At 35.3% G+C, this 24,739-nt stretch overlaps 5 protein-coding genes across 5 annotated transcripts in view; 1 reads left to right on the top strand and 4 right to left on the bottom strand.

Moving 5' to 3' along the window:
* The first annotated feature begins 333 nt into the window (after nt 1-333).
* On the top strand, nt 334-3,478 carry LOC18043769 (ubiquinone biosynthesis protein COQ4 homolog, mitochondrial). Its single transcript, XM_006437840.2, has 3 exons — nt 334-622; nt 1,345-1,549; nt 2,735-3,478. The coding sequence occupies exons 2-3, from the start codon at nt 1,367-1,369 to the stop codon at nt 3,227-3,229; spliced, it is 678 nt and encodes a 225-aa protein (XP_006437903.1). The 5' UTR covers nt 334-622; nt 1,345-1,366; the 3' UTR covers nt 3,230-3,478.
* Nucleotides 3,479-3,724: 246 nt separating this feature from the next.
* LOC18043770 (protein SPIRAL1-like 2) lies at nt 3,725-5,986 on the bottom strand. Its single transcript, XM_006437843.2, has 3 exons — nt 5,866-5,986; nt 4,931-5,204; nt 3,725-4,033 (listed from the first exon to the last, which is right to left on the bottom strand). The coding sequence occupies exons 2-3, from the start codon at nt 5,168-5,170 to the stop codon at nt 3,953-3,955; spliced, it is 321 nt and encodes a 106-aa protein (XP_006437906.1). The 5' UTR covers nt 5,171-5,204; nt 5,866-5,986; the 3' UTR covers nt 3,725-3,952.
* A 2,945-nt stretch (nt 5,987-8,931) lies between these two features.
* LOC18043771 (putative methylesterase 11, chloroplastic) lies at nt 8,932-12,045 on the bottom strand. The gene is made up of 5 exons (XM_006437846.2): nt 11,650-12,045; nt 10,289-10,525; nt 10,064-10,207; nt 9,730-9,861; nt 8,932-9,638 (listed from the first exon to the last, which is right to left on the bottom strand). The coding sequence occupies exons 1-5, from the start codon at nt 12,043-12,045 to the stop codon at nt 9,360-9,362; spliced, it is 1,188 nt and encodes a 395-aa protein (XP_006437909.1). The 3' UTR covers nt 8,932-9,359.
* A 352-nt stretch (nt 12,046-12,397) lies between these two features.
* On the bottom strand, nt 12,398-19,500 carry LOC18043772 (pre-mRNA-splicing factor ATP-dependent RNA helicase DEAH10). The gene is made up of 13 exons (XM_006437847.2): nt 19,208-19,500; nt 18,952-18,998; nt 18,779-18,859; nt 18,461-18,677; nt 17,649-18,066; nt 17,004-17,207; nt 15,903-16,063; nt 15,416-15,601; nt 15,057-15,288; nt 14,347-14,546; nt 14,132-14,266; nt 13,694-13,902; nt 12,398-13,029 (listed from the first exon to the last, which is right to left on the bottom strand). The coding sequence occupies exons 1-12, from the start codon at nt 19,294-19,296 to the stop codon at nt 13,719-13,721; spliced, it is 2,154 nt and encodes a 717-aa protein (XP_006437910.1). The 5' UTR covers nt 19,297-19,500; the 3' UTR covers nt 12,398-13,029; nt 13,694-13,718.
* Nucleotides 19,501-20,694: 1,194 nt separating this feature from the next.
* Nucleotides 20,695-24,739, bottom strand: part of LOC18043773 (cell division control protein 48 homolog B) — a 4,873-nt gene continuing 828 nt past the window's right edge. The window contains 8 exon segments of the mRNA XM_006437849.2: nt 20,695-21,309; nt 21,563-21,640; nt 21,760-21,847; nt 22,230-22,358; nt 23,265-23,434; nt 23,522-23,806; nt 23,927-24,026; nt 24,450-24,660. Of these exon segments, the coding sequence (XP_006437912.2) occupies nt 20,836-21,309; nt 21,563-21,640; nt 21,760-21,847; nt 22,230-22,358; nt 23,265-23,434; nt 23,522-23,806; nt 23,927-24,026; nt 24,450-24,660 (1,535 nt within the window). The 3' untranslated portion in view covers nt 20,695-20,835.

The raw sequence follows: 24,739 nt of genomic DNA on the forward strand, positions 1-24,739 counted from the left end.
ACAAACCGGATACTAACCGGAGGAGAGGTGGTTGTAATTATGTGGATATATTCTCTCTATGTGTCAATACGGTAAACCTCAGGGGAGGTCCCTGAAAATTACCTGGGTAATGTTTTAGCGGGGGGCTCGTACCCGCGCGTCATGATAAATTTGAGTTGGACACATGGACTCCCAGAAAGTTTCGCCCGAGTCCCAATTATATTTCGGATTTAGTTTGAGAATTTTATGTCCCCAAACCCGAACCCGGACCCAAATCCAAGATTTTTTTTCTTTTTCAAAATAAAATATGTTTTAAATTCGCCCAACTAAAAGTTATTTAATTTAACAAAATAATTAAAAAAAAAAACTCAACACACTATCGTAAAACTAAAACCGTAGATCCAAACTCACCTCTCTCAAAATCACAGCCGACAACGACGCGACACCAAAACCCAAACTCACCTTTCTCCAACACGACACCTCCAACGGAGCTTCCCCTTTCCGGCCGTCGCGTCGAACGCCAAAATACCCAGCTTCGCCGTCAAGACCAAGCTTTACCCGTTTGGCGCAAGACGCTAACCCTTTCTCACCGGCGTTCTCGTTTCTCACTGGGCTCAAGCACCCGTCGCTGCGTTCGATGAAGGTAATTGCTTTTCCTTTTATTGCAGTATTTTAACACATAAAATCACTGTAAATAAAGTTAAAATATAAAAATTAAATCAAGTTTAGCTATCCCTTTCGGTTTTCTTAAATGGTCTAAAAGCTGGCAATAAAATTGATGGGTTTTGTAAGTGTGAAAATTTTCCATATGTTATGCTTTTTCGTCCAAATTTTTGACAATTACTATAATTATTGCCACTTCCAATAGTTACTATAGTGATTACAGGTCCTAATTATGATTATAAGCTTAGATTTTGCTAATTATGTTTCTAGAGGAATTGGACTCAATATACTTCTCTGGGAAATGATAAATTTTCCAGCTAAAAAGCTTTTGAATTTGGACTGTTATTGGAAGTATTTAAATTTTTTATATAATAATTCTTTTTTCCCATAAAATTATTATCAATTTTCAAACTGTGATTGATCTCTCTTTCTCTCTCCCTCTTTTTTTTTTTTTAATAGATGTGCTTTGTGTTGTATGATTAATGTCCCAGTTCCATTTGGGGATTATTAGGGAGATCTCCGAACTGACTCAATTAAAGTTTTTCAGGCATGGGGCGGGTTCTGGGATTGCTTCAAGTTTGGATTTGGGGATCATGATCCCCACCCGAACTCACTCCATTGCCTTCCCTATCCTGAAATGTGTTATTATTATTTTATTTAATTTTTTTTCCTTTTTTTTTTTGGTGTTCTGGTATTGTGTAGGTTTTGATTTGGGGTTAATATAATGATACAAGGTGCGCGAGTGCGGCTGAATGGGTGGCAACAGGTAGCGGTTGCTGTTGGTTCAGCAGTTGGTGCGTTGCTAGACCCACGAAGAGCGGATCTAATAGCAGCTCTTGGAGAGACCACTGGCAGGCCTGCTTTTGAAAGTGTACTTCAGAGAATGAAGAGGAGCCCTGAAGGCAGAGTAAGTCTTCCTTTACCTTTTAACTCTGTTATGCTTGATCAAATGAATTCAATAGTACTTAGGTTTGTGCCTGTGAGTTTGGCCCTTTTTTTTTTTAATTATTTATTTTGTGCTATTGCTGTTTTAACACTTAGACATCGTGTATGTTATGAAAAATTGTCCATAGAGGAATTGCAGATTCTGAATTTTGAATGAGTAAACTCTATGCGGAAAACTGTATGTTTATCTTAAAATGGAGACTTGGTTTCCAATCTTTTTGAAACATGAAGTAAAGATTTTTACGATTTTTTGGAGGAATGGTATATCGATCTAGTTCAATAACCTAGCAATCTCGAGTTTAACTAATTCTGTGTAGAAATAACTGCAAGAAATCTTTTGATCAGAGGATTTCCTTTTTCTCAATAATAAGTCACAATCTTTTTGGTCTCTTAAGTCTTTAAGTCATCATGGATGAAGTTTGTAAATATAGCAAAAATGTTTCATACGGTGAAGCTTCTTAAACAACATGTCAAACAACTTTTGTAATTAATTTTTTTTCCCCTCAAGAATCTAATGATTCGACTTATTGGTCTTGGACGCAATGTCGAGAGAAATGTAAATAATTCTTTAGGCGTCTGGTTGAGGATCTGTACATGCGAATCTGTGGAATATATCAGATGCAATATCAGATGCAACTTTGAATGTTTTATTGCAATATACTTCATATATATGGAGCCTGTTTAAGTGAATTGGGATTCTTTGATAATTATCATATTATCATCTGGATCAGTTTCCAGAGGTTGTTTCAGTTAGTCTCATCCTATGTATGAATTTTTCTCAATAATTTTTTCTGGTCTTGATATTATGCCATGCCTTGATAATTTTTTGGGACTATATGCAGCTTGATTGTAAACAACAGTGTGGCTCAGGGACAACTTAGTTGCATTATGCTTATGACTCTTAACACATACTGTAATAATCAACGAAACAGGAATATTTGAAATCTAATAATTTGGCACTATGAAACTCTTTTTCTACTTCTGCCAGTGATAGAAAGTTTGAGCTCTCCACATCTTTGTAATGTGTCTATGTTGGCCAGCTATGATTTGTCCTTTTTGTTGTCACTATCTTCAAGTGTATTTTAAAGTTAATTGTCAACCTTGTAATTATTTAATGCATTGCTTTTTTTTTTTTTCCGGGGTATAGGCAGTACTGTTGGAGCGACCACGGGTTATATATGAAAAAGTAGGCCATGCGTGGGATCTACCACCAAACACATTTGGTGCTGCCTATGCAAGTTTTATGGGATCCAGGAACTTCTCTCCAGATGATCGCCCACCAGTGCGGTTCATGGACACAGATGAACTAGCATATGTGGCCATGCGGGCTCGTGAGGTGCACGACTTCTGGCACACCCTTTTTGGTCTTCCCACCAACTTGATTGGTGAGTCTGCTCTAAAAGTAATAGAGTTCCAGCAAATGTACCTTCCAATGTGCTTCTTATCAGTTATAGGGGGCTCTGCCAGATTTAGTGAGAAGCAAAGGAAACTGTTCTTCCAACACTACTTTCCATGGGCCATCCGGGCTGGCATGCGGTCCACAGATCTCATGTGTGTGTATTACGAGCAGCACTTTCACGAGGATTTGGAGGATCTTCGAAAGAAATGGGGAATAGTCCCTGCTCCTGCTGCTCCTGTATGACCCTATTTAAGTCAATGTATACCCTGTGATGTCAGAGAATTTTTGTTGTCGGAACTGTTTTTGTTTGGTTGGGATACAGCTCAAACTACTGGAACATTTGTATAAATCAATGAAGAGTTAATACTCCCCAAGTGAAATTGTACCATTGATTAGTACAAGTTATTGCACTATAATGTGCGCCGCCAATTAGGCGGACTTGTGAGCTTGACAAAGCCATTTAGAAAAAATATCTTGAACTTTAGATTGTAATATGGTTTGCAGACCCATGTATACTTGTAAATGGAGAAAAGGTTCGGGGAAAAGCTATATACTCCCGTTTTATTGAGATTGAGATTGGTCGGCCGGGGGCCGGGGGTGCAGGGATATATGAGCTTGTTCCCCTTTATATCATTCGAAAGAAGATTTGGAACATAAACTTCGGGAAAAATTTGAACAAAAGCAATAAAGGAAGAAAACTAATATTTATCTGCACAAAAGACAAGTGAACAGTTTGCATTACAAATATAAAACTTCACTTTTTGATTGCAATTGCGTCTTGTAACAAAAGTTTATGCATAACAATATTCTTGATTGAATTAAGCAGACAACCACACCATCTTTATATTACATCACAACATCAAACGAGTTGAATTGTTTATGTAAACGATGAGTGCATTGCCTCATCCAAATTACATTTTCACAAAAATCACAACAATACTTCATATGGAGATAGGGAGGCACATCTCAGTTGCTGCCACCACCAAAGAGGTAACCTAGTGAAGATCCACCACCGGGGGCAGCATGGACCTTGGTTGAAGGCCGATCCTGCAAAAAAAAAAAAAAACGCAGAGAGACTGTCATCACAATGATAAATTTAGCCGTTCAACAGACAGTTAAAACAAGCTTACGCAATCTAAATAGACTCACAGAATAATGCATACTTTTGGGAAACTTAGTTTTGGATTTTACATAGTTAAGAGGCCCAAGACATTTAAGGCTTATTGAAACTAAATGACAGATACAACCATCATGTAAAAACAATTTGAACTAAATTCAAGTTGCACAATGTCTAACAAGAAAATCATGCTAATGGTGGAGGGGAATGAACGCAAGTGGTTCATGCGCAAGTGAATTGATTATTTGAAACCAACTAATAGGGGCTCAGATACTCATTTCTTGACTCTGTATGTGACACGAAGCAAATTATTCCTCATTACTTCATAAAAGCATGCAACATGTACCAGCTGCATTTTTAAGTCTTGATGTACACCGCAGTTAGTTGGGCCTACTACATTTCCTAGAACCATAGCAAGACATTTGATTTACAAAATGGTTAACAATTTCCGGCAATAGTCTCACTTCACAAAAATTTTAAAACAAAGATCTAACTTCAATAGGAAATCTGAAACAAGAATAGAAGTTCTTTTACAGTTCAAATCCCCAAAACACAAACGTAGTGAAAACAAAAGTCTTTTGAACTACCCAAGACCGAAGCATCAAAATATTGTGGACTACAATTTTTATGCCTCACACAGAATGATGGTTGCTGTTCTCTCTATAGAACAAACTATTCCTGAAGAACAATTTTATTAATTTCCCAAGAGAGACAAAACCATTCCTTTAGAATGTTCAGAACAAACAAACAAGTTAAAAAAATCACACACTGATGCATTACAAGCATCACAGAATATGCAAACAAAGCTATTGGAATAGGAATCATACCGTAATGAAGTTGCCAGTGTTCTGACCATCTGCCCGCATATAGTTGTTCATTGAAGTACTGTTGATACCAGCAGGAAGCTGCTTGGTAATATCTACTGGGTGAGCAGCAGGAGCAGGCTTCTGGGTAGGAGCGTTGTTTTGAGCCTGCCCTTCTTTTGCAGCTGGTTTTGGAGCCTCTCCATCGCTGAACAGATAGCCCAATGAACTCTGCCCCCCACCACTGCTAACTCCACGACCCATTCTCACCAACTTCTAAGACCAAAAGCCCCACACCCTGTCTTCCAAGAAAATTCAAGAAGACAGACAGTAGAATCAAAATAGAGCTCAATCCAGAAAGCCAGATCAAACACGATCAGCAAAACATAATAAATTTTTAACTCCTAAAAAACATTCCCATCGAATCAGATTAGATATGTTATCATAAGAGTGTAGGTTTCCGCCTCAAGTTCAAGAGAGAGAAATTGCCCCTAAAATCATCACATAATTAAGGGCCCAAAATTATCAAAATCTTTGAATGCTTTACAACCATCTTTTTCTTCCATACTATTGATCAACAGAATTAATTATTTCCTTATTCTTTTCTTGCCTTCCAGTTCTTTTCATTAAACCTAAACATCAAATTACACATTGACACACTTCAGGTTAAAGCAAACAAGCCCAAGTAAAACCTTCACATTGAAAGTTTATCGACGCCCACATAATTGAAAATATATATATATATATATATATATATATATATATCTTATACATAAATTCTTATATCAAATGTTAAAACCAATCAAACTGTGCCAAAGCCCCCGGGGGGGTGGGGGAGTAACAGTTGGAGATGAACTAACAGATCTTGAAGGTACATAACAGTAATAATAAAGAAGCGGGAAAATGAAAAAGAGGCAAAAAAAAAAAAAAATTGGAGAAGAAGAAGAAGAAAGGATTACCTTACTAGTTGGGATTGATTTGGATCAGATCTGGAGTGTGAGAAGTGTGTAAAGCGGAAGCAGGAGTGGCCGAAAGCGATATCCGTGCGTTTTATTTTATACCAAGTGCTTAGACGGTCACTGTTATGTTATGCGTTGGCTGCTCTTGTTTTTTTTTTTTTTTTTTTTTAATTTCTGATTTTAATTTAAATCCATGTGATATTTCCGCCAATTTTTTTATTTTTATTTTTGGTTCTTCCAGATCTTTTGTCATTTTTTTAACTTCCGGCTCCCTGTTATTTTATACAATCATGAAGTACAGCAAATTTTGTATTATTTTCTTATCAGGTTCTTTCCAATTTCCATAGCATTCTACTGCTTTTTTGTAAATATAAATTATAATTATTCTGCAGTGTGCACCCCACATATATTAAATATTAAATAATCTCTTTCAAAAGGTTTGGTAGCTATGCGAGCAACATTCAGAATGTTGACTCTATTTTCATGTTTTTATTGTGAAAAGCCAAATCAATTGTTTCCTTTTTTTTTGGGAGAACATAAAAAATTGTTAAGTAATTAGTTAACGATTATATTTTTAAAATATTGAAAATAAATAGGTTCTTAGATAACTAATTTTTAAAGATCTAATTGTTCTTAAAAAAAACAAATACAGTTGATCATAAGTTAAATCTATATTTCGATGTTGGATAAAGTGTGGGATTAATGTAATATGAAGAATAAAATCATGCTTGGCAGTCAAGTTTAATTAATTAGTTTATATTTTAGTCCAAAAATTATGAGATTAATAGTCCTCGTTTTCACATGGGTTTAGGTAGGATTAAATATTTTAGAATAATCCAAATTTTCTACTAATATCAAAATTTTATTCAATAAATTATTTTTAACTTGTAATTAATTTAAGATTAAATATAAAAATTTTAATTCAATAATTTATTTTAACTACTGTGCAATTTAAACATTAAAAATTATTCAAATATTTATTTACGATAATATTAAATATTAAAATAATTCAATGATTAGTAATATAATTTAAGAAATAACATAGTATTAAAATAGTTATTTTAGCTTCATTTAATTTAATTTAATACAGACCTATTCGATATTATACCAAATTAATAAAAAATTAGTATTTATAATCCGCTATAGTCCAATCTAATTTAATCAAATCCAATCCAACTTCAAAATGTAGGTAGGAAGATAATTAAGGTTAATTTGGGGTCTATGGATGGGGAGTTGTTTAATCTTTGACTATTATGGGAGGGCGCTCAATTCGGTTTTTCCTGAACCAAACTAAATAAAATCGAAATATGTTAGTTCGATTTGTAAAAACTGAATAATTCAAAAAATGTAAACCAATTGATTTTTTGTTTGAATTGAACTAGAAACTGATCAACTCAGCGTTAAAATTTTTTTAAAAATAATTTATATATTATTAATTTTTTTTCATAAAATATGAATGATTAGTGAATATAATTGAGTTGGGCTAAAAAATAATCAAATTTAAGTGAAAAAATATTAAAATTTGACTAATATAAAAGATAAATATTCGAATCAGGTAGAACCAAACCATACTTAAAAATCGAACTAAATTTTGGTTCAATTCATGACTTCTTGAACGATCATTATTGTTCGGTTTGATTCTTAGAAAAAAACTGAATCGAACCAATTAGTGTCCACCCTTACACTCCTCTATACATAATCTTAGAACAAAAATTAACAACATTGCATGGACTTGTTCAAAAAACTTTGTATCTCCTTTACTTGTGAGGTTTTGAAGTTTAGGGACCCAAATGTTATTTACACCTTTGTTTTCGGCGGTGATCAGACAACAGTCAATAATTGGAAAAAGCAAAAACGGGAGTGGAAAGGGTAGCTTACGTTGTAAGCGGTGGATAAGCTGGCTGCCATTTCACGTGCATGAAAATATATATTAGATTAGTTAGAATATGCGGTAACCTCACTGTTCTCGTTGCCTATTAAGATGACATCTTTATATATTAACATTTCTTTTTTTTTTTTTTTTTTAAACTAACGATACTCAGATTTTTAAAATTAAATTATGCTTTATAAAATATAAATGATTTGTGGTCAAAGAATTACAAATTTGTTTGACAATTGAAAAGATGCAAGATCTATTGACATTTATGGTTAGAAAACCCTCTTAAAGGATAAAATAAAATAAAAAATCATTAATAAAATAAAATAAGACAATATCTTCCGATACTACATCACCAAATTTGCTTTCTATTGGTTGATTGGTTACCATTTTTGTCTGATTTTGACATAAAGATATATGTTTAGGATCAGGCTACGGTGCAACAGTGGCATCGTGCCACAGTTGCACCTAACCGTTGGATGCAGTTAGATTGGTGGGATCCACTGACATCCAACTGCATCTAACGGCTAGGTGCAACAGTGGCACCGTGCCACTGTTGCACCTAAGGGGAATCCATATGTTTAATATCTTTAGCGGATAATCACTATATCCTCTACTAATATTGCTTTCTATTGGTTGATTGGTTGCCATTCTTGTTTGATTTTGACATAAAGACATATGCTTAACGAAGACAAAAGGAAATCATTACAAACACCACCATATGGAGAGATTACCACTTTTTCTTATAGTGAAATTAAAATATATAATAACTAATAATTTTTTCGAGAATATAATTTTATAATATTATCTTTGTTTTTTATATATACTTTTATTTATATTTATTTTAAATCAAATAAAACATATGAATGAAAATTAAAATAAAAAATTTAAGTATTAAGAAAATATATTTAGGTGTGAATTAAAAAAGTAATCATAAAATATTTTTAATTATTTTTAAATATATTTTTATAATAAATTTATATGTTATATTATTGAGATTTGAGATAAATTATCAAACGAAAAACTTATTCATCTCTTTTTTTAAAACTTTTTATACAATAAATTTTTTTAAATATTACGATGAAGATAAGTGATATATATTAATTGTAAGAAACAAAAATTGACAATCTCCGCACTATAATGCTTATCGGAATAGGGCAAAAGGTGCTATAAAAGCCAAAGAACGGCCATAAAATCTGAGGTGTCTGTTTCAATGAAAGAGTAGTGAAAGGAACAATCGAATCAACTTAGGACCAGCTAACAATCTTCGCACATCAGAGTGTTGTCATTTCGCCCCAACTTAGGTGGCAAGTCTTGTCAATCCCTCATTGTTAGGTAGGTTATATTTTTCTTGTTGAAAGCTCACCTACCACTTTTTGCTAAAGCCAATTTCTTCTTCTTCTTCTTCTTCTTTTTTTGTCTTCCCCCTAAACAATTGTTTAGAAATTTTACACAATGCACGTATTAACCTACATTAAAATAAAATAACGACTTAACTGAAAAGATTCATACACACACCAATGATGGTGCTGATTAATTGAATATTGTTGCTCATCATTTTGTGTCCAGCATTTGGAACATGTCAATAAGATCTCTTGTAAAGAGAATTCGGACTTGCTTAACGGTGGGTAATCTTTGATATCTCTACTAATATCCTGTGTAAGGCTCGTGGCTTTGAGAAAAAAGGTGCGTGATCGGAGCCTTTAATCTCGAAAACGAGCTCCGGGGGATTTGAATTTATCATGGCCTCTTGCACAGAGACAGGAATGGCACAGTCCTGGAGAGTTTTTATATAAAACCGGGGAACGGAGCCATAGTTGTCGTCAGAAACGGAGAGTTTCTCTAAAACTGGTGCAAATGGGATCGGTCTCATTGATATTAATGCCAATTCGACATCCTGGATAATAAAGAAACCAGCAAGTTAGAGACTGTTAATTCAAGTAGGATGAAGCAACAAGTCTCTTAACTAGCTGGTAATGAACATTCACCTTAGCTGCACTTCGATTAAACAGCAAGTCTCTCAATAATGTTCTGTCCAGATCAATTGAAGTCGGAGGGTTTTGCTTCCCATTGGCGTACAAAAATATCTGAGCTTGCTGCATCAGATCATTTGAGCCCATCTGAGATAAGCACAAAGGGTTTACTTAACATTCAAGTAAACTAAGCGGAATTTTATTCTTGGTGCAGGATTCATCTAGGCTATTGCAAGCTCACTACTGCTCACACAGGGCAGAGGATCCATTTCTCACAATTGCAGATCAATTAAAGATCAATGCCTTCTTTCATCAGAAAGTAAAATGTCGATTTACAGCGCAAATTTACCTGCTGGGAGATCGTATCGAGAGCACTCTGGCCACTAGTCAACATTGTTGCGGCAATAAAAACAGCTTTTGCAACTTTAGATGGAAACAACTCCATCACATATGAGATACAAGCACCACCAAAATCATGCCCAACCAAAATCACCTGCATTCTTGCTGGAGATTAATTACGAAGTTTTAACGTCGCCACTTTGAGGAGAAAGCGAAAGAGAAACAGAAATCAAACCTTCTCCTCATTTCCTAGCTCGTTGAAAGTATCAATTAGAGGCTTGACATATTGCTCAAGACTTGTAATGCTGTTTGTATCACATGAACTTACTCCAGAACCTGTTAAGTCAACTGCATCAACTTTAAACCCACTTTCTTTCAAAAGTGTCATTGTTTTGTACCAACACCAGGCACCAAAACCACCGCCATGAACCAAGACAAAATGGCTCGTTTCTGGACTCTCAATCTTCGGTTCCTAAGCAAGAAAATTAATTGCATAAATTCAAAATCGAGAAGCTGAGAGTGATGCGTTAGCAGCTGGTAGCATCAACGTAATTAATCAAACATTCCGAAATAATTTGCATGCATTAGTTCTCTTTCCAAGTCATGGTGTAGCATGTCCATCCAATTAATTCAATTTTCTAGAAACATGGTCCGTCTTTAATTGTTTATATGCAGTTAATTCCATTAGAACAGTAAGTTAACGAGCATTATGCTGCTTCTATAGATGCTTTTCAACCAGTTTACCACTAAATAAACGTAAGACTTAATCATAACACCAAAATCGTTTCCAATGCTTGATTAATAATTGCATTCATTCAAAAATTACATTTCCACCCGATTGGTTTAATTGTCAAATTGAATGCTTCAACTTGACCAGTTCATAACTGTGATTTAATAACTTTGTTTTTTTTTCATTCTTTCTTCTTTTTAGAAAAATGGGGAGACTAGGGCATGCGTGAAAGTTTGAATATGATGATCTAATTTTGGCATGATAGCATGAATAAAATGTTATTTCCTCTAAAGCAACCTGTTCAGTGCCTACGAGGCCATCAGGTTCCTACCAGAGCAGGTCGATATGAAAAATCAACAATCTGAGCAACTCAGTCAAATAGAGATAACACAGAAAATAGAAAGAAAATTCATGGCTGGGGAAAAGAGGCGAACACCAACAACCTTGTAGTTCTTCGGAGTGAGCTCTTATCATAAAATGATACAACCACAAAAATTGATGACACTTCCTGTTGAAGCTCCACCCCAAAATTATAACTTGACAATTGTAAGTGTCTAATAAGTAGACAAAATTGTATCCTCAAGTCAAATAATTAAACAAATCTTCTGCTAGACCTCCCAGTTAAATAAAAAAACAAGAGCAGTGCTATTTGTAATAAGTAGTACAACGAAACCAGCAGCAAATGATAAGAAGCATGTATGATTATGCATGCATGAATACTCATTCGACCAAAATCGACATTGAATTATATTAGCATGTAATGTGCCCCGGAACATCATTCATGGTTAAAAAATTAAAAAAAAAAAAAAGACGTGATGAATTAACATTATTGCTATGACTATATGTACTTTGAAAAGAAATCAAACCTGGTTAACAAGTTGATGAGATCTTATTATTAAAGGATCATTATTGGAGCGTCGCCTAGCACTTGAGCTTCTTTGGAAACTCTGCTTCTTTGAACCCAGAGAAGGATGCACGACAGAAGTTGATCTGCTAAAAGGGATAGAGCTACTCGTTTGGTCACTGTGAAACGGAAGAGCAGCTGCGGGGAGAGCTTGTTCGGATGTTATGACGGAGCCTTCATCAACTTGAATCCTCTCTCTTTTCTGCTTTTTGTTCCTCGAAGAAGAACTAGAAGATTGTAAAGCATTTCTCGGACGTCCATGGAAAGAACTGAATAAAGGGAAAGGGTTAAATGCATAGCTTGAGGCTTTTTTGGGCGCCTTCACGCCAGCAGAGACACATCCGACTGCATTTCCCATTTAGTCAGCTGCATGCATTAATACAACAGAATTAATATCAATCGCTTTTGAATTTTGATGGATGAATATTTGTAGTAATTTTGTGTACTCTCAACTTACATATGAAAAAGATCCTACGCCTTCTTTACAAGTTGTTAGAGAGAATTTAAAGAACTCGAGCTTAGACAAGAGCGGCGAGTGAAAAATAAATAGGTACTTTTGGAAGATAAAAATTGTAGCAAGAGAGACCTTTCCGGTATCCACTGCCTTGTAAGCGTGTGCATGAATATTTTATTTTGAAATTCTACTGTGAATTTTCTTGTTTGACAATCAAACAAACGCGCAACTTATAATTGACTAAAAGGCAGAAAAATTAGAAAGTTATCCTGAAATTATATTACTGAGTGCAAAGAGTACAAAATACAATTGGCTGTCTTCAGCTGAAAATATTTCTGTACTGGTTGAAAATGATGCATTGACATCACTGGCCACCATTGAAAGCTCAGCATAGTCAGAAAACATGAAAACTAATTCAAATAAATGCAACCAAAATTGAAAGGGTTTCACACGTTCACTCCTAACATAACACTAATATAAGCAGTAAAACTTATTCTTGAACAGCGCTTCAAAATAGGCAGCCGTAACTATGCACAAATCCGTGATGTGTCATTTCTCAATTCTTCATACATCCTGATTCTTGACCCAAACATGCAGATTTTTCAAACCAACTTGTGAAGGCCACAAAGTAGCTCATGGTAAAATCATGGGCAACAACCAGGCTTGTTTGTAGTGCAGCGAAGCTTCTCAAACTTTTGCAGCCACCTGTTCAGCAACATTTTCAAAAGAATAGGACCAGTAATGCATCTTAACATCAAGTTTTGACTTCCCAATAGTTTCCAGCAGAAACATTTACTTGCTCCCAACAACCAGCAATGTAAATCAGTGAAAGAATTTTGATCTACTTGCTCCCATTTCGATGATGCGAGATAGAATTGAGACATCAAGCTGCAGCATCACAGTTTAAAAGTCAAGAATTTGCAGTTTGTGATAAATATTAACAAACCAAAATCAAGGCTTCAACCAAGCAGACGAGTGAACTCCCAAAATTGGTTAGTTCCATTCAAAATGTGATTAAGCTTGATGCAACTAGTAATAACCGTGTGCAACTAGTAATAATATAAACCTTCTGGGGCTAACAATTTAAGTACCTCAGCCACGCCCATATGTATACTGATAAAAAGACATTCGGTTAACCTTCTAACTATATCATTTGGGCCAAATCTTAAAAGATAAAAATATTCTCTTTAAAATATTCCATAAATGTAAACCAAACCCCTCTTGCCTCTCCAATCGGGTGTGAGTAGAATTCAAACGCTAGACATCATGTACCACCCCAAAAGATTTTACCAGTTGATTAACCAACTACCACCCATGTTTAGGTTACAAATTCATGCAGATTGAATAAGAACAAACTCATGCATGATATTCTCCATATAAACTTCTCAGAAAAAAAAAAAACAAGTAGCACTCATCTTATACTCTTGAAATTAGCATCCAAAGCACTATCAAAGAAACCAAAGGGGTGGGTGATGACACTCACTATCAAGTTTATTAAGACCATTCACAGCATGATTAATTGTAAATGAAAAAATTCAGTAAAACATATTACCTGTTACTGTTTGTAATTGAATATTTTAATTCTGCATGGTATAATATTGAGGAGCCAATTCAGTCAACCATAAGTAGTCAATTCTAGTTATGTTCCGGATATATTTGTGATTAGTTTGGATCAGTTCATTGAATACTATGCACTCTGGTTTTGCTCGAAATAAGACAGAAGAAGGATGAATCTGCACCACCTGACCACCTGCCAAAGCCCTGCCAATTGGTTGTGTAGATGAGAGGAGTTATTGTAGGGTAACTGAAGGAAATCAAAATAGTTAACAAGCATTTTACAAGTTTAAGAGGATAGAATTAGAAATTTCGTTGGAACATCCTTATCATTGATAAAGGTTGTTCTTCAGAATGAGTATAAACAACTACAGAACACAATCTCAAAGGATCTCCCAAAGGAATTTCAAAATGCATTTAATGATAAAATCATTACCTGTATGTCCCCTCGGGCTGCTTCAAAGCTGCATTGAGGAAAAAGGAAGCAGCAAGACATCTGCGGAACATAATCATGTCTTCTCCACAAGAAGATATACGAAAACCCATTTGTTCAACATGTCCTCGAATTTGACTACCAAAGAACCCAGCAAAGTTAAGAATGCATTTATTGCATTCATATATATCTTGAGGATGCAAAAAAGAGAATGATACCTGTGGATGTCCTGAGCATGCCTCAGAGAACGGCTATTAATAAAATTATCCTTGCACCATTTTCTCAGAATTTTTTCAGTTTTTTCCTTACTAATTTCCATCTTTCTCTTCTCCAAGAACTCATCAGATGCTCGATATACATTAATCAAAGTGAGGTGATCTCCATCTGGACTTGCAAAAGATTTCATTGCATTTCTTGCCTGAACAAACAGGATAAGTTGTGGCATTTTCACAGGGGGTATTAACAAGGAAGAAAAAGAGCACAGTCCTCACACAACAATAAATAAATAACTGAAACACAAAGGATGATCCACATTCATCAAAGAAAGAAAGTTAAGCTCTCTATGATAAGAAAAAAGTGACAGGCAGAAACAAATGAAACATCACGAGAACAAAAATTCCTACATCAAACAAGTAGCCAAGACAACTTCATCTCCAAGCTTTCTGTTCCTATAATCACAAAAACTCATACTTCCATAACCGACCAAGATGCTGAACTAGTATTCAAATTCATTCACAGGATGTTGCTCTCCTGTCATGCTAAAGTTTCTAAGCCTATCAAACCTGATTTCTTGGCCAAAATGAACCAGAGTCCTTTGGTTGCAAAACTTATCATCGTAGACATGATATTTCGTAAAACAACTTGCTGAGTAATTCCATTGCCTGACTACTCTACAAAACAAATATGAATGGTTAGAATTAGAACAGACCTCTTCTAACTTCTCCCGGGGAGCAAAAAAGATAGATTCCACTGAGAGCATTGCAACAGTTATCAGCATCTCTTCCAAGCAGTTGAACTGACCAGCTACAATTAGAGCTTTGGAATAAATAGGGTCTAAGGGGAGCCGAGCCATTTGATGCCCAACTGGATCAGACAGCTTACAATCATCCGTTAAAGCACCTAGCAAAAACAACTGTTCCAGTGATTTGATAATTGATGCCCTGTCCAAATGTGTAATAACACACTTTCAGGCACGTTTCTTGCTCTTGAATTGGTAATAGATTAAAAAAAAATGACAAAATTGAACTAAAACAATAGAAGACTAAATATGATGAATATTTTGTTCACCTTGATGGTTTTTCCATGAAGTCAAACCCAATGATATCGTCAACACCCAGGGCTTTGAGCTGCAAAATGACATTTGAGAGGTTGCAGCGTTTGATCTCTGGTTTTGTTGAATCCTCAAGTTTATCAAACTCATTCTCAGGGTACAGACGGAAACACTTCCCTGGTCCTTCACGCCCTGCACGCCCACTGCAATAAGAGATCAATAATCATTCTGGATTATCATCCATTAACATGGTCTTAAATAAACACAGGGCTACAAACTGACAGGCAAAGCCAGAAATTTGTGTCATAGGTAAAGAGAATCAGCAAAGTCAAAATAAAAGAAAATAATTAAACTACTTGAACAAGGAACTTCATTACTTAACTAGAGTGGTAGACATATTAGACACGAAAGCCCAAAAATGGCCCTAGCTTGTCCCAATCTGTAAGCTTTTTAAAAAGTTTACATCAAATCTTCTTGGGCAACATTTGATAATGCTACGCTTACCTTCTTTGAAGAGCCTGTGCTTTTGAGATTGGAACAACAATCAATGATTCCATCCCTTTGACCGGATCATAGGAACGAGCTTTCACAAATCCAGGATCTATGACATACTTGATTCCAGGTATGGTCACTGATGTTTCAGCAATATTTGTCGCCAATATAACCTAGAAAGAAGTCTTAAACATGGTTAATAAATGATAAGTTAAACAAATTTTTCTCAATAGTTTTCAAGTATATACCACTTTGTATGAAGCAATAAAAAACTGAAATCAAAGCATCTTGATATGCATAAGAGTAACCTACCCAAGAGCTAAACTGAGATTGTACTTAAAAAAAGGAAAGAAGCAGAAGCAGAGATTGAGAAACCATAGGGGGAGGCAGCGTTGGTGATGGACCAACATAATATAGCAAAAAGCAGAGATACTGCCAGCAACCATTACAAAAGGTCCATACTGTGGCAATGATCCCATTGTGGTAACAGTGGTAATCTTAAGTCGTGATTGTGATAACAAAATTTTCATTACAGTGGCAGATTATTAGGTTGTCACAATTACCAGAGGCGCAATGAAAATAGTGCTATGATGGTGATTTCCAATATCTAAATTTCTTTAATTGAAACTCAAGAAACCTAAGAGAGGTAGATGCAAACTCAATAGTTGTTTTACAGTTCTTCAAACTGATGATAGTTTGAACAGTTCTCGGGATATTGGATGTGTCTGATAATTAGTTGGGCACTTTTTCAACACTTTGTCCGCTTGCATTAGTTGGGCACTTTTTCAACGCTGTAATTAATTGCATGTGTCTGATACCTGTTTCGGCTCATAAACAGGGCCCGCTTGCATTAGTCATAGAGAGGTGATCCTAATTTAATATGAACACTGGACCCTACCAGGGAGATTAGGCCCCAACTTTCATCATCTAAATAACAAGTGTCCAAAATTCCAGAATATCAGGTAAATGGGAACGCTTTGTCCAATTCCATTCTCATTTTAGTTGTCCAGTTCCCTAATTCAGCAAAGTATGGACATCTATCACATCAACAGTTACAGCATCTAAATGCTAGGAATTCATATGTTGTAGAGAAGTAAGTGCGCCAACAGTTACCTTACGAAAACCAGCCGCAGCAGGTGCAAAAACTCGCATTTGTTGTTCTGATGGGAGAGATGAGAATATAGGAACAGTTACCAGTTTTCGACTGGCTTCAGGTAACTGCAGAAGCCGCTCTTGGACAAGTCTTTCAACGGATTCAATCTCCTCTTGCCCCGTCAAAAAGACAAGTATATCACCAGGGGCCTCGTCCAAATGAACCTGAGAAAAAAATATATATATATCAAACATGTAAGATGCCGTACAATGAACTCCCAATAGAATCCATAATGCAAGGAAAATGGGCTAATTGAATAGACACACTCAAACCCAACATAATTCCATTCCAACTGAGAAAAGGACAACGCAGATGCCAAAAATTTAGGAGGAAATAGAATTTAATAAAATTGACAGACACACAGCTTACGAAAGCACATAAACATAAACTGAAGCCAGAGAATATATATGGACTTATAATTCACATACAATTTAGCGTTGCATACCAATACTGACATTTAGCACTTGCAAGCATCAGTATCTCAAAAGCTCAAGGCAAATGAAATATATTCTTAGATAAACCAACTTCAACTCTACCAGTAAAAACAACTTGAAAACTGAGGTTAGGTTGATAGAGTCACAGGAAGAAAGCAGTAAAATAATAACCTGGAATATGGTAATTAAGGTTGCATCTAAATAATCAGGTTCTGGATAGAGTGTATAAAGTATTTCAACGGGAAACTGCCTCCCTTGGACATGAACGGCCTTAGCACAACCAAAGTATTCTGAGAAACCACGAGCATCCAAGCTTGCAGACATGATGATTAACTTTAAAGGAGCAAATTTTCGTCCTTGGCATTGCTTCAAAGTATTGATGCCATTTGTGTCATTTCCTCTGTCCAGTATCATGTCACTGTTTTCATTATTGTTATTGCCATTAGAGTGGCCATCTGCAGATTTTGACCTTGCATTTTGTACCTTTTTCAGCAAGCCCAGCAATACATCAGTATGGACAGTTCTCTCATGAGCTTCATCAACAATGATGGCAGAATACCGAGAGAGATATGGATCAAGTAATGCTTCCCTAAAAGGTTAAAAAAGATTTGCATTAGTTCACAAATGATAAAAGTCCAGGATGTAGTTTTTGACAGGTCTAACTTTCACTTGGTCCTCATCATTTTGTCTGAGATATGTCTGTCAAGGCCCTTATTTGATTCTCAGAAGTCAGTATTTCTCATCAGCATGAAACACATCTTATGATGTTCCAGAATTCTTTATGCCCTCTAAGTCCATATAATGTACTAAAATTTTAACATACTCTCGCACAGCAAAAAACAGCACGTGCATTAAAAAAAGTTGACTCGCACAATCCTCCAACATAAGAATTTTTGCAAAATTTTCACTCCAATATACAACATCATGTCATAGAAAATGCGCATACTTTATTATTGTTATTATTATTATTATTATTATTTTACCTTAATAGAAGCCCATCAGTCATGTACTTGATCCTTGTTGAAGTGGAAGTCCTATCATCAAATCTAATGGAATAGCCAACTCGTTGGCCCAACTCAACACCAGATTCCTCTGCTACCCGCTTAGCGACAGTGACAGCCGCAACCCGCCTAGGTTGTGTTACTCCAATAAGTTTACCATCGCGACAAAATCCCGCATGAAACAGAAACTGAGGCAATTCTGCATCAAAGCATAAGAAACATTCAACTTAACCATTCTCTAATTGGTAAGTATGAATGAGACCCACTTCAACAAATTTTAAAGAGTACCAAAGAACTTACGAGTTGTTTTTCCACTTCCGGTTTCACCAACTATAATCAAAATATCATTTTTACGGACCTCCTCCACAAGTCGTTTCTCAACTAAAAGTTAATTTTAATAGGAAAAAAAAGAAAAGAAAAGAAACAGTTAATAAGCACATTAATATACAAATATAACAAAAATCAATCACTACCTGAAGCAATTGGCAGGGATTTTCTCTGTTGAAGAATTTTTTGCCTCCTGCAATGCATTCAATAATCACACAATCAATCAGCAACTTGTCTGTTTCTCGGTTGACCACAACGAGAATTAGGAAAAAATAAATCGTAGTTTATTATTTTTCTTCTTTTCTACATTAGCATTCACTAGGCTAAGCCTGATTAAAACTGAGTGCCAAAGATTTAATGAAATCAAGCAGCGAGAAGAGAAGAGAAGAGAAACACCGTCACCTGGAAGAGGAATCATTGAAGAAGGGTTTGGAGTGAAGCTTGGGGTTGTGAGTGGAGTTACTCACTTCGCCTTCAGCCACTGACGGCATCTCGAGACTTATTAATGTACAGAACAGAAGAGTTCCCAAAACAAACAAACTATGATTATCACTTCAGTTTTTGTTTGAGAAAGAACTTGATGTTGCTCTCTTTGCTTCTCTTCTTCTTAAAATAAACATCATGTTCCGGTAATCAACAGACGAAATCAAACAAGAATTACTCCTGTTGGGTTTCCCACATGCCGTGTTATTCCCCTCCCCTATATGACCATAAAGACGTTTTTTTTATATTTACGGTCCCTAATTGGATTGACGTATATTATTATTATTAATAACGTGTTTACTTTTATTTTAAAATTACAATGAATTATTATTATTTATTATAATAGTTATGATTATTATTATTATTAAAATTAATTATTGTTAATAAAAATAATAATAATGATAATAAAATTATGAAATTCTTGACAGAATTAAGTTGTCATTCCTTAATCTAAAAAACATGTGAGTCTTATATGTTTCATTATCATTCTTACCTCTGCCTACAAATAAACATCATCAATTATTCTCATCTTAAATTCTAATTCTCTAATTTAAAAAGTAAATTCTTTTGGTAAAGCCATACATAATATTATGAAGGCATGAATGGGAGATTAAAAAAATATAAATTTGTCCTTGGTTTTAAGAAGATGGCCCATTTTTTCGATTCAATCTCTTGTCAATTAATTGAAAAAAACTTAGAAAAGGAATTAGTTGTTTTAGAGAGAATAAAGAGATTAACGTTGTAGCGATAGAGAAGTTAATAATGGGCAAAAAAAATAAAAAAAAAATTAATTGTGGCTATTTTTGAGATTTTCTAGAGTTTATAGAGTACAAATCTAATATTTAAATTAAAATTTAATATTTAAATTTTAATGATGATTTTATTGAGAAATTAATAAGTAAAATGATGATTTTAAATAGCCTCACTCGTAAATTTTTTTTATCTCGTACACAAATGAAGATATGAAACTACCCTCCCACATATAACATGTGATATGATACTTTTAGTTCACTACTAATTTTTCTAATCAGTATTCACAGCTAAATTAAGTATTCTTTCTAATCTTTTATAGGAATTTTTTTTTTTAAAATGAAGAACCTTTGTTTTTACTGAACTGAAGAAAGGTTAGTTTGTGTTGTGTTGAGAATTTTTGTTTCCTCGCAATTATTGACTGAAATTTTAATTTGATTTCCGATGAACACATCACAAAACTGATCATTATAGGAATCAACTGCTTTTGTGACAGACAATCAATGAATCAACCAGTAACAGATGGCATTGAAAGGCCTTTTCACTACTCCATTATTATTCTAAAAAGGTAATGGCCACCTTGGATGTACTTTACGGTAGAGTACAAAACACAATTATATATACAAAGTGATAAATAATAAAAAATATATTATAATTTTAATCTTGTAAATGCGAAGATATGCTTTACTTTAATGCGGTTTCAATATAGCCAGATCCAAATAAAAAATAGCCAACTTTGCAACTAATAGATCAAAACAGCTTCATTTTTCAGCATCAGTATCTTTTCAGCGGTTCTTTTAGGTAACAACTAGTTCATTTGGAGTTCGATTTGCGCGCGTGGAAAAGTATTTTGCAGCAGCAAGTATTGCAATGCTCACAACACACGACGTAACTGAGAAAACTGGAACCAATTTCTTCTTTTTATTCTTGCTGCCGCTACTGGTACTGGATTCTAACCGGCCAGAAGATTTTGGAGATTGGCTCTTCATAAATGAGGAGTATGAATCAATTTCCTCTTTTGTTAATGCCGGTTTTAGAGAGTCCTTCACAGTCTGGAAATGACGATTACGCACCATAGTGGCAGATATGTCTTCTCTCAGAGCTACAATCCCAGCTTCGCGACACAGACCCTCCAGTTCAGCCCCTGTAAAGAGCTCGGTCTCTTCTGCTATGCTTCTAAGGTCAACATCATCCCCGACTTTCATGTTACGTGTATGCACACGGAGTATCTCATGTCGAGCTTCCAAATCAGGTGGTGGTACATAAAGTACCTACAGTTTCAAAGAAACTGATAAAGTTAACAGGACTCCAAAGCAATTTTTTTGACATCTAATGCAGGCGCTTAAGGAGCTCAAACTTTGGGAAATTTAATATCTCCCAGATTGCAGAACCAAAAACTAATTTATAAATCATATAGTGTTAACAACTGCTATACCATCTCCAAAGGAAAGCTGGAATAGGACTTAGTTATACTATACTACAAGATATGGCAAAAAGCTCAATATGATGGAGCGGAGACCTCACCAGATCGAAACGTCCAGGCCGCATAAGTGCAGCATCAATTGCATGGGGACGATTTGTTGCAGCCAAAACAAGAATTCCCTGACAGTAATCGCAAAATGTGAGTGTAAAGTCAAATTGCAAGAAAAGATTTATACCATCACCAATGAGGCACAGTTTCAAGAGGGCCGGAAAATAAAACTTATGGAATAAATAATCACTTTAGCCTGTTCTAGACCATCCATTTCTGTCAGCAAGGTAGAAAGAAGCCTCTCTCCAACTGTAATGCTAGTACTTGAACTCCCACCTCTAATGACAGAAAAGAAAAAAATTACACCTTCACCTTGAAAACATGAATGCCCGTGCCAATTATTTGCCTAAAACCATATTTGCATACAAGACAGACATTCTCAAGACATTCAAACTGGGGTTGATAATAACACATATAAGTAAGGTTTTAGGCTTCAAATGATAATTTATATGAAAAGGTACTGCCCCTGATAACATGTGTCTGTGTGCATACTAACATACATCATGCAAAGTTGGACATCTTTCAGAAGATGAAGATACAAGAATTGCCCAATGTGAAAACTGAAATCTCACATGAAATAAAATTATAGGGATAGTCATATGTAGCCTTCGATTGAAGGTACAACTGAAGAATTTTACTTAACAAATGCAACACACTGACCTTTTGGCACCGACAACATCAGCCTCATCAAAGAATATTATACTTGGTGCTGCAAGACGGGCTCTTTGAAATGTATTTCGCAACAAAGCTTCACTCTCTCCAACATACATTGAATACAATTCTGCACCACTATTCATTGTTCATGATTTAGCATAACAGTAGAACATATACAAATTGTACTTAATGCTTACATAGGATATATAAATGGACCAAAACATGAAAAAGATAACTTGGACATTGAGGTGGAACTTCTTTCTCCTTCAACAACTTAAGGTGGCCAAGTAGCTAGAGCAGGAGAATATTTACACTAAAGACAGAAATATCTTTAATTAATTCTTACATGACAGACATCAAATAATTTAATGGCTTGTTTTATGAGTAAAGCGATAATAAGATGACGGATAGGTTGAAAAATGACTACAAGACACCTAGGGGTTCAAGAAGCCACAGCCACTCACTTTTATTTAAAAATTTGATATTTGATCTTTAGTTGTCTTATTCTGTTCCTGGATTCCTAGTCGCTCATCCAGTACTTAGCACCTGAGAATCAAGGGTTTGCTGAACCAATTTGTTCATTCTTGTTGGATCTCTTTTGGTTGATATTTCTGAGCAACGTACTCAGTTTCTTGTGGAGATTTTATCATATTACCGATGTATTTAACTGAACTGCTTCTTGTCAGCTAAAATAGAAGGGGAGGGAGATTAGAAAATCAATCCAGCCTAACACCAAGACTTCCCATGTGTTACACTTTTGCTTTCACTACTATGATTTAGAAACAAAATGGTTAATACCAAAGCCTTCAGCCTAAAACTCTTTGAACGGAGGAATGGACATCAGTGAATGGAAGGTCACAATACCTAGCATAGCGAAGCAACCGAGAAATTTCAATTTTCAGAAAGCCCCCTACTTCCTACTTTTCTTCCTTACAATCATATAAATTTCACACCAAAAGTCATAGTCATGGTACAAAATTTGCATGGTATGTAATTGCATTTCTTTCTGAAAGATATCAAAGATATGAAATATTATCAAACCTCAAGGAAAAGAATGAAGCTTCGGCAGCATGGGCAGCAGCTTTAGCAAGGGTTGTTTTCGAGCATCCAGGAGGTCCATGAAGAAGTGCTCCCCGTACAGGTGAAATTCCCAACCTTGAAAATGCAGTAGAATGTTTAATAGGCCACTCAACAGCTTGCTGGAGCTTTTTCTGTCCATAATTAGAATAACCTTATTAAAATCTAGTCAGAAGTTTAGCATTTTCAGAGTGTAATGGATGTATCAGCAACTTACATACCTTCAAATCTCTTAGACCTCCAATATCTTCCCAAGTCACCTTGGGAATTTCCACAGTAACACCTCTTGTAATGCTTGGACCAACCACAGATCTTGCATGCCTCCAATCTTCCATTGTTACACTAAGCACACCAGCACATTCATTTGCATCTGAGGATCTTTTAACAGCAGACATGGTAGCCTCACGACATAAAGCTTCTAAATCAGCCCCAACATAACCGTTGCAAGATGTAGCTATGGCTTCTAAGTCAACATTAGCATCCAAAGGAACCTTCTTTGTGTAAAGCTGAACATATTGGCACAAATAACATCATGACTTTACTGAGTTGACAGCAATTCTAGTGGCTGGTAGATGTTACTGAAAACCAGACAACACAGATACTCATAAATTTCGAAAGATCCTAACCTTGAGTATTTCAAATCGTTCCTCTGCAGTAGGAACAGTGGCTTCGACTTCTGCATCAAAACGCCCTGACCTTCGAAGTGCAGGGTCAATTGCATCCACTCTGTGTTGACATCATTAAAAAAATTATGAAAAGAAATAATCCAAATTTAATGTCTTAAATGTAGGACCAAAAAAACCATCCAACATAATTGAACATATAAATTCTGAATTAGATTGTCACTAAAATATATTTACCCCAAAAAGATTCTATAAGCACACGCTAATAAATAAGTTTATAATCACGAAAGCCTTAAACAAGCCAATGGCTAAAACATTTGAAAACGATTTCATGTTGTCAAGTTTGCAAGATCATCACTTGTGAATTCAAAAACACCACATCTATGAAAGAGCGAAATAAAGAAACCATCCCAAAGTATGATACAACAACCTGAATTTCCTAAATTCTAACAATTCTAGTATATTCTGAGGTTGACTAAGGAAAACTAATGAGAAATAAAGCCACCAGAAGTAAATAAACAATAACCTGTTTGTAGATGCCACCACAACAACATGTGGAACAGATGTTTTTGATGGCTTGTTGGAGTCCATCAGTGTGAAGAGCTGGGAAGCTATGCGAACATCTTGTTCCCGTCTGCATTTGACACATGACTTAAACATTTATCACATCAAGAGAGCAACGTAGATTTTTCATGTCTTGATTCATATAAAATCATGCTTCCAGATTTTACCAAAGTCTAAGGGAGAGGAGGGTTGAAAAGTCATCATGGACATAGAAGAAAAACAAGAAAGACTATTGGATATATTCTTTTTTTT

The sequence above is a fragment of the Citrus clementina genome, unplaced genomic scaffold (genome assembly GCF_000493195.1).
Source record: "Citrus clementina cultivar Clemenules unplaced genomic scaffold, Citrus_clementina_v1.0 scaffold_4, whole genome shotgun sequence".
In the NCBI taxonomy this organism is placed as follows: domain Eukaryota; kingdom Viridiplantae; phylum Streptophyta; class Magnoliopsida; order Sapindales; family Rutaceae; genus Citrus; species Citrus x clementina.

What these genes read in the sequence shown, in the direction of transcription:
- LOC18043770 (XM_006437843.2), bottom strand. Translation starts at nt 5,170, where the DNA reads ATGGGTCGTGGAGTTAGCAGTGGTGGGGGGCAGAGTTCATTGGGCTAT. An exon ending in ACACTGGCAACTTCATTACG is followed by an intron (nt 4,034 to 4,930) that starts GTATGATTCCTA and finishes TTTTTTTTGCAG; the next exon opens with GATCGGCCTTCAACCAAGGT.
- LOC18043772 (XM_006437847.2), bottom strand. Translation starts at nt 19,296, where the DNA reads ATGCCGTCAGTGGCTGAAGGCGAAGTGAGTAACTCCACTCACAACCCC. An exon ending in TTCATGGAAAAACCATCAAG is followed by an intron (nt 15,289 to 15,415) that starts GTGAACAAAATA and finishes ACATTTGGACAG; the next exon opens with GGCATCAATTATCAAATCAC. An exon ending in CCCGGGAGAAGTTAGAAGAG is followed by an intron (nt 14,547 to 15,056) that starts GTCTGTTCTAAT and finishes CTGTTTGTTCAG; the next exon opens with GCAAGAAATGCAATGAAATC.
- LOC18043771 (XM_006437846.2), bottom strand. Translation starts at nt 12,045, where the DNA reads ATGGGAAATGCAGTCGGATGTGTCTCTGCTGGCGTGAAGGCGCCCAAA. An exon ending in AGCTAGGAAATGAGGAGAAG is followed by an intron (nt 10,208 to 10,288) that starts GTTTGATTTCTG and finishes GCAAGAATGCAG; the next exon opens with GTGATTTTGGTTGGGCATGA. An exon ending in TTAATCGAAGTGCAGCTAAG is followed by an intron (nt 9,639 to 9,729) that starts GTGAATGTTCAT and finishes TTTATTATCCAG; the next exon opens with GATGTCGAATTGGCATTAAT.
- LOC18043769 (XM_006437840.2), top strand. Translation starts at nt 1,367, where the DNA reads ATGATACAAGGTGCGCGAGTGCGGCTGAATGGGTGGCAACAGGTAGCG. An exon ending in AGAGGAGCCCTGAAGGCAGA is followed by an intron (nt 1,550 to 2,734) that starts GTAAGTCTTCCT and finishes TCCGGGGTATAG; the next exon opens with GCAGTACTGTTGGAGCGACC.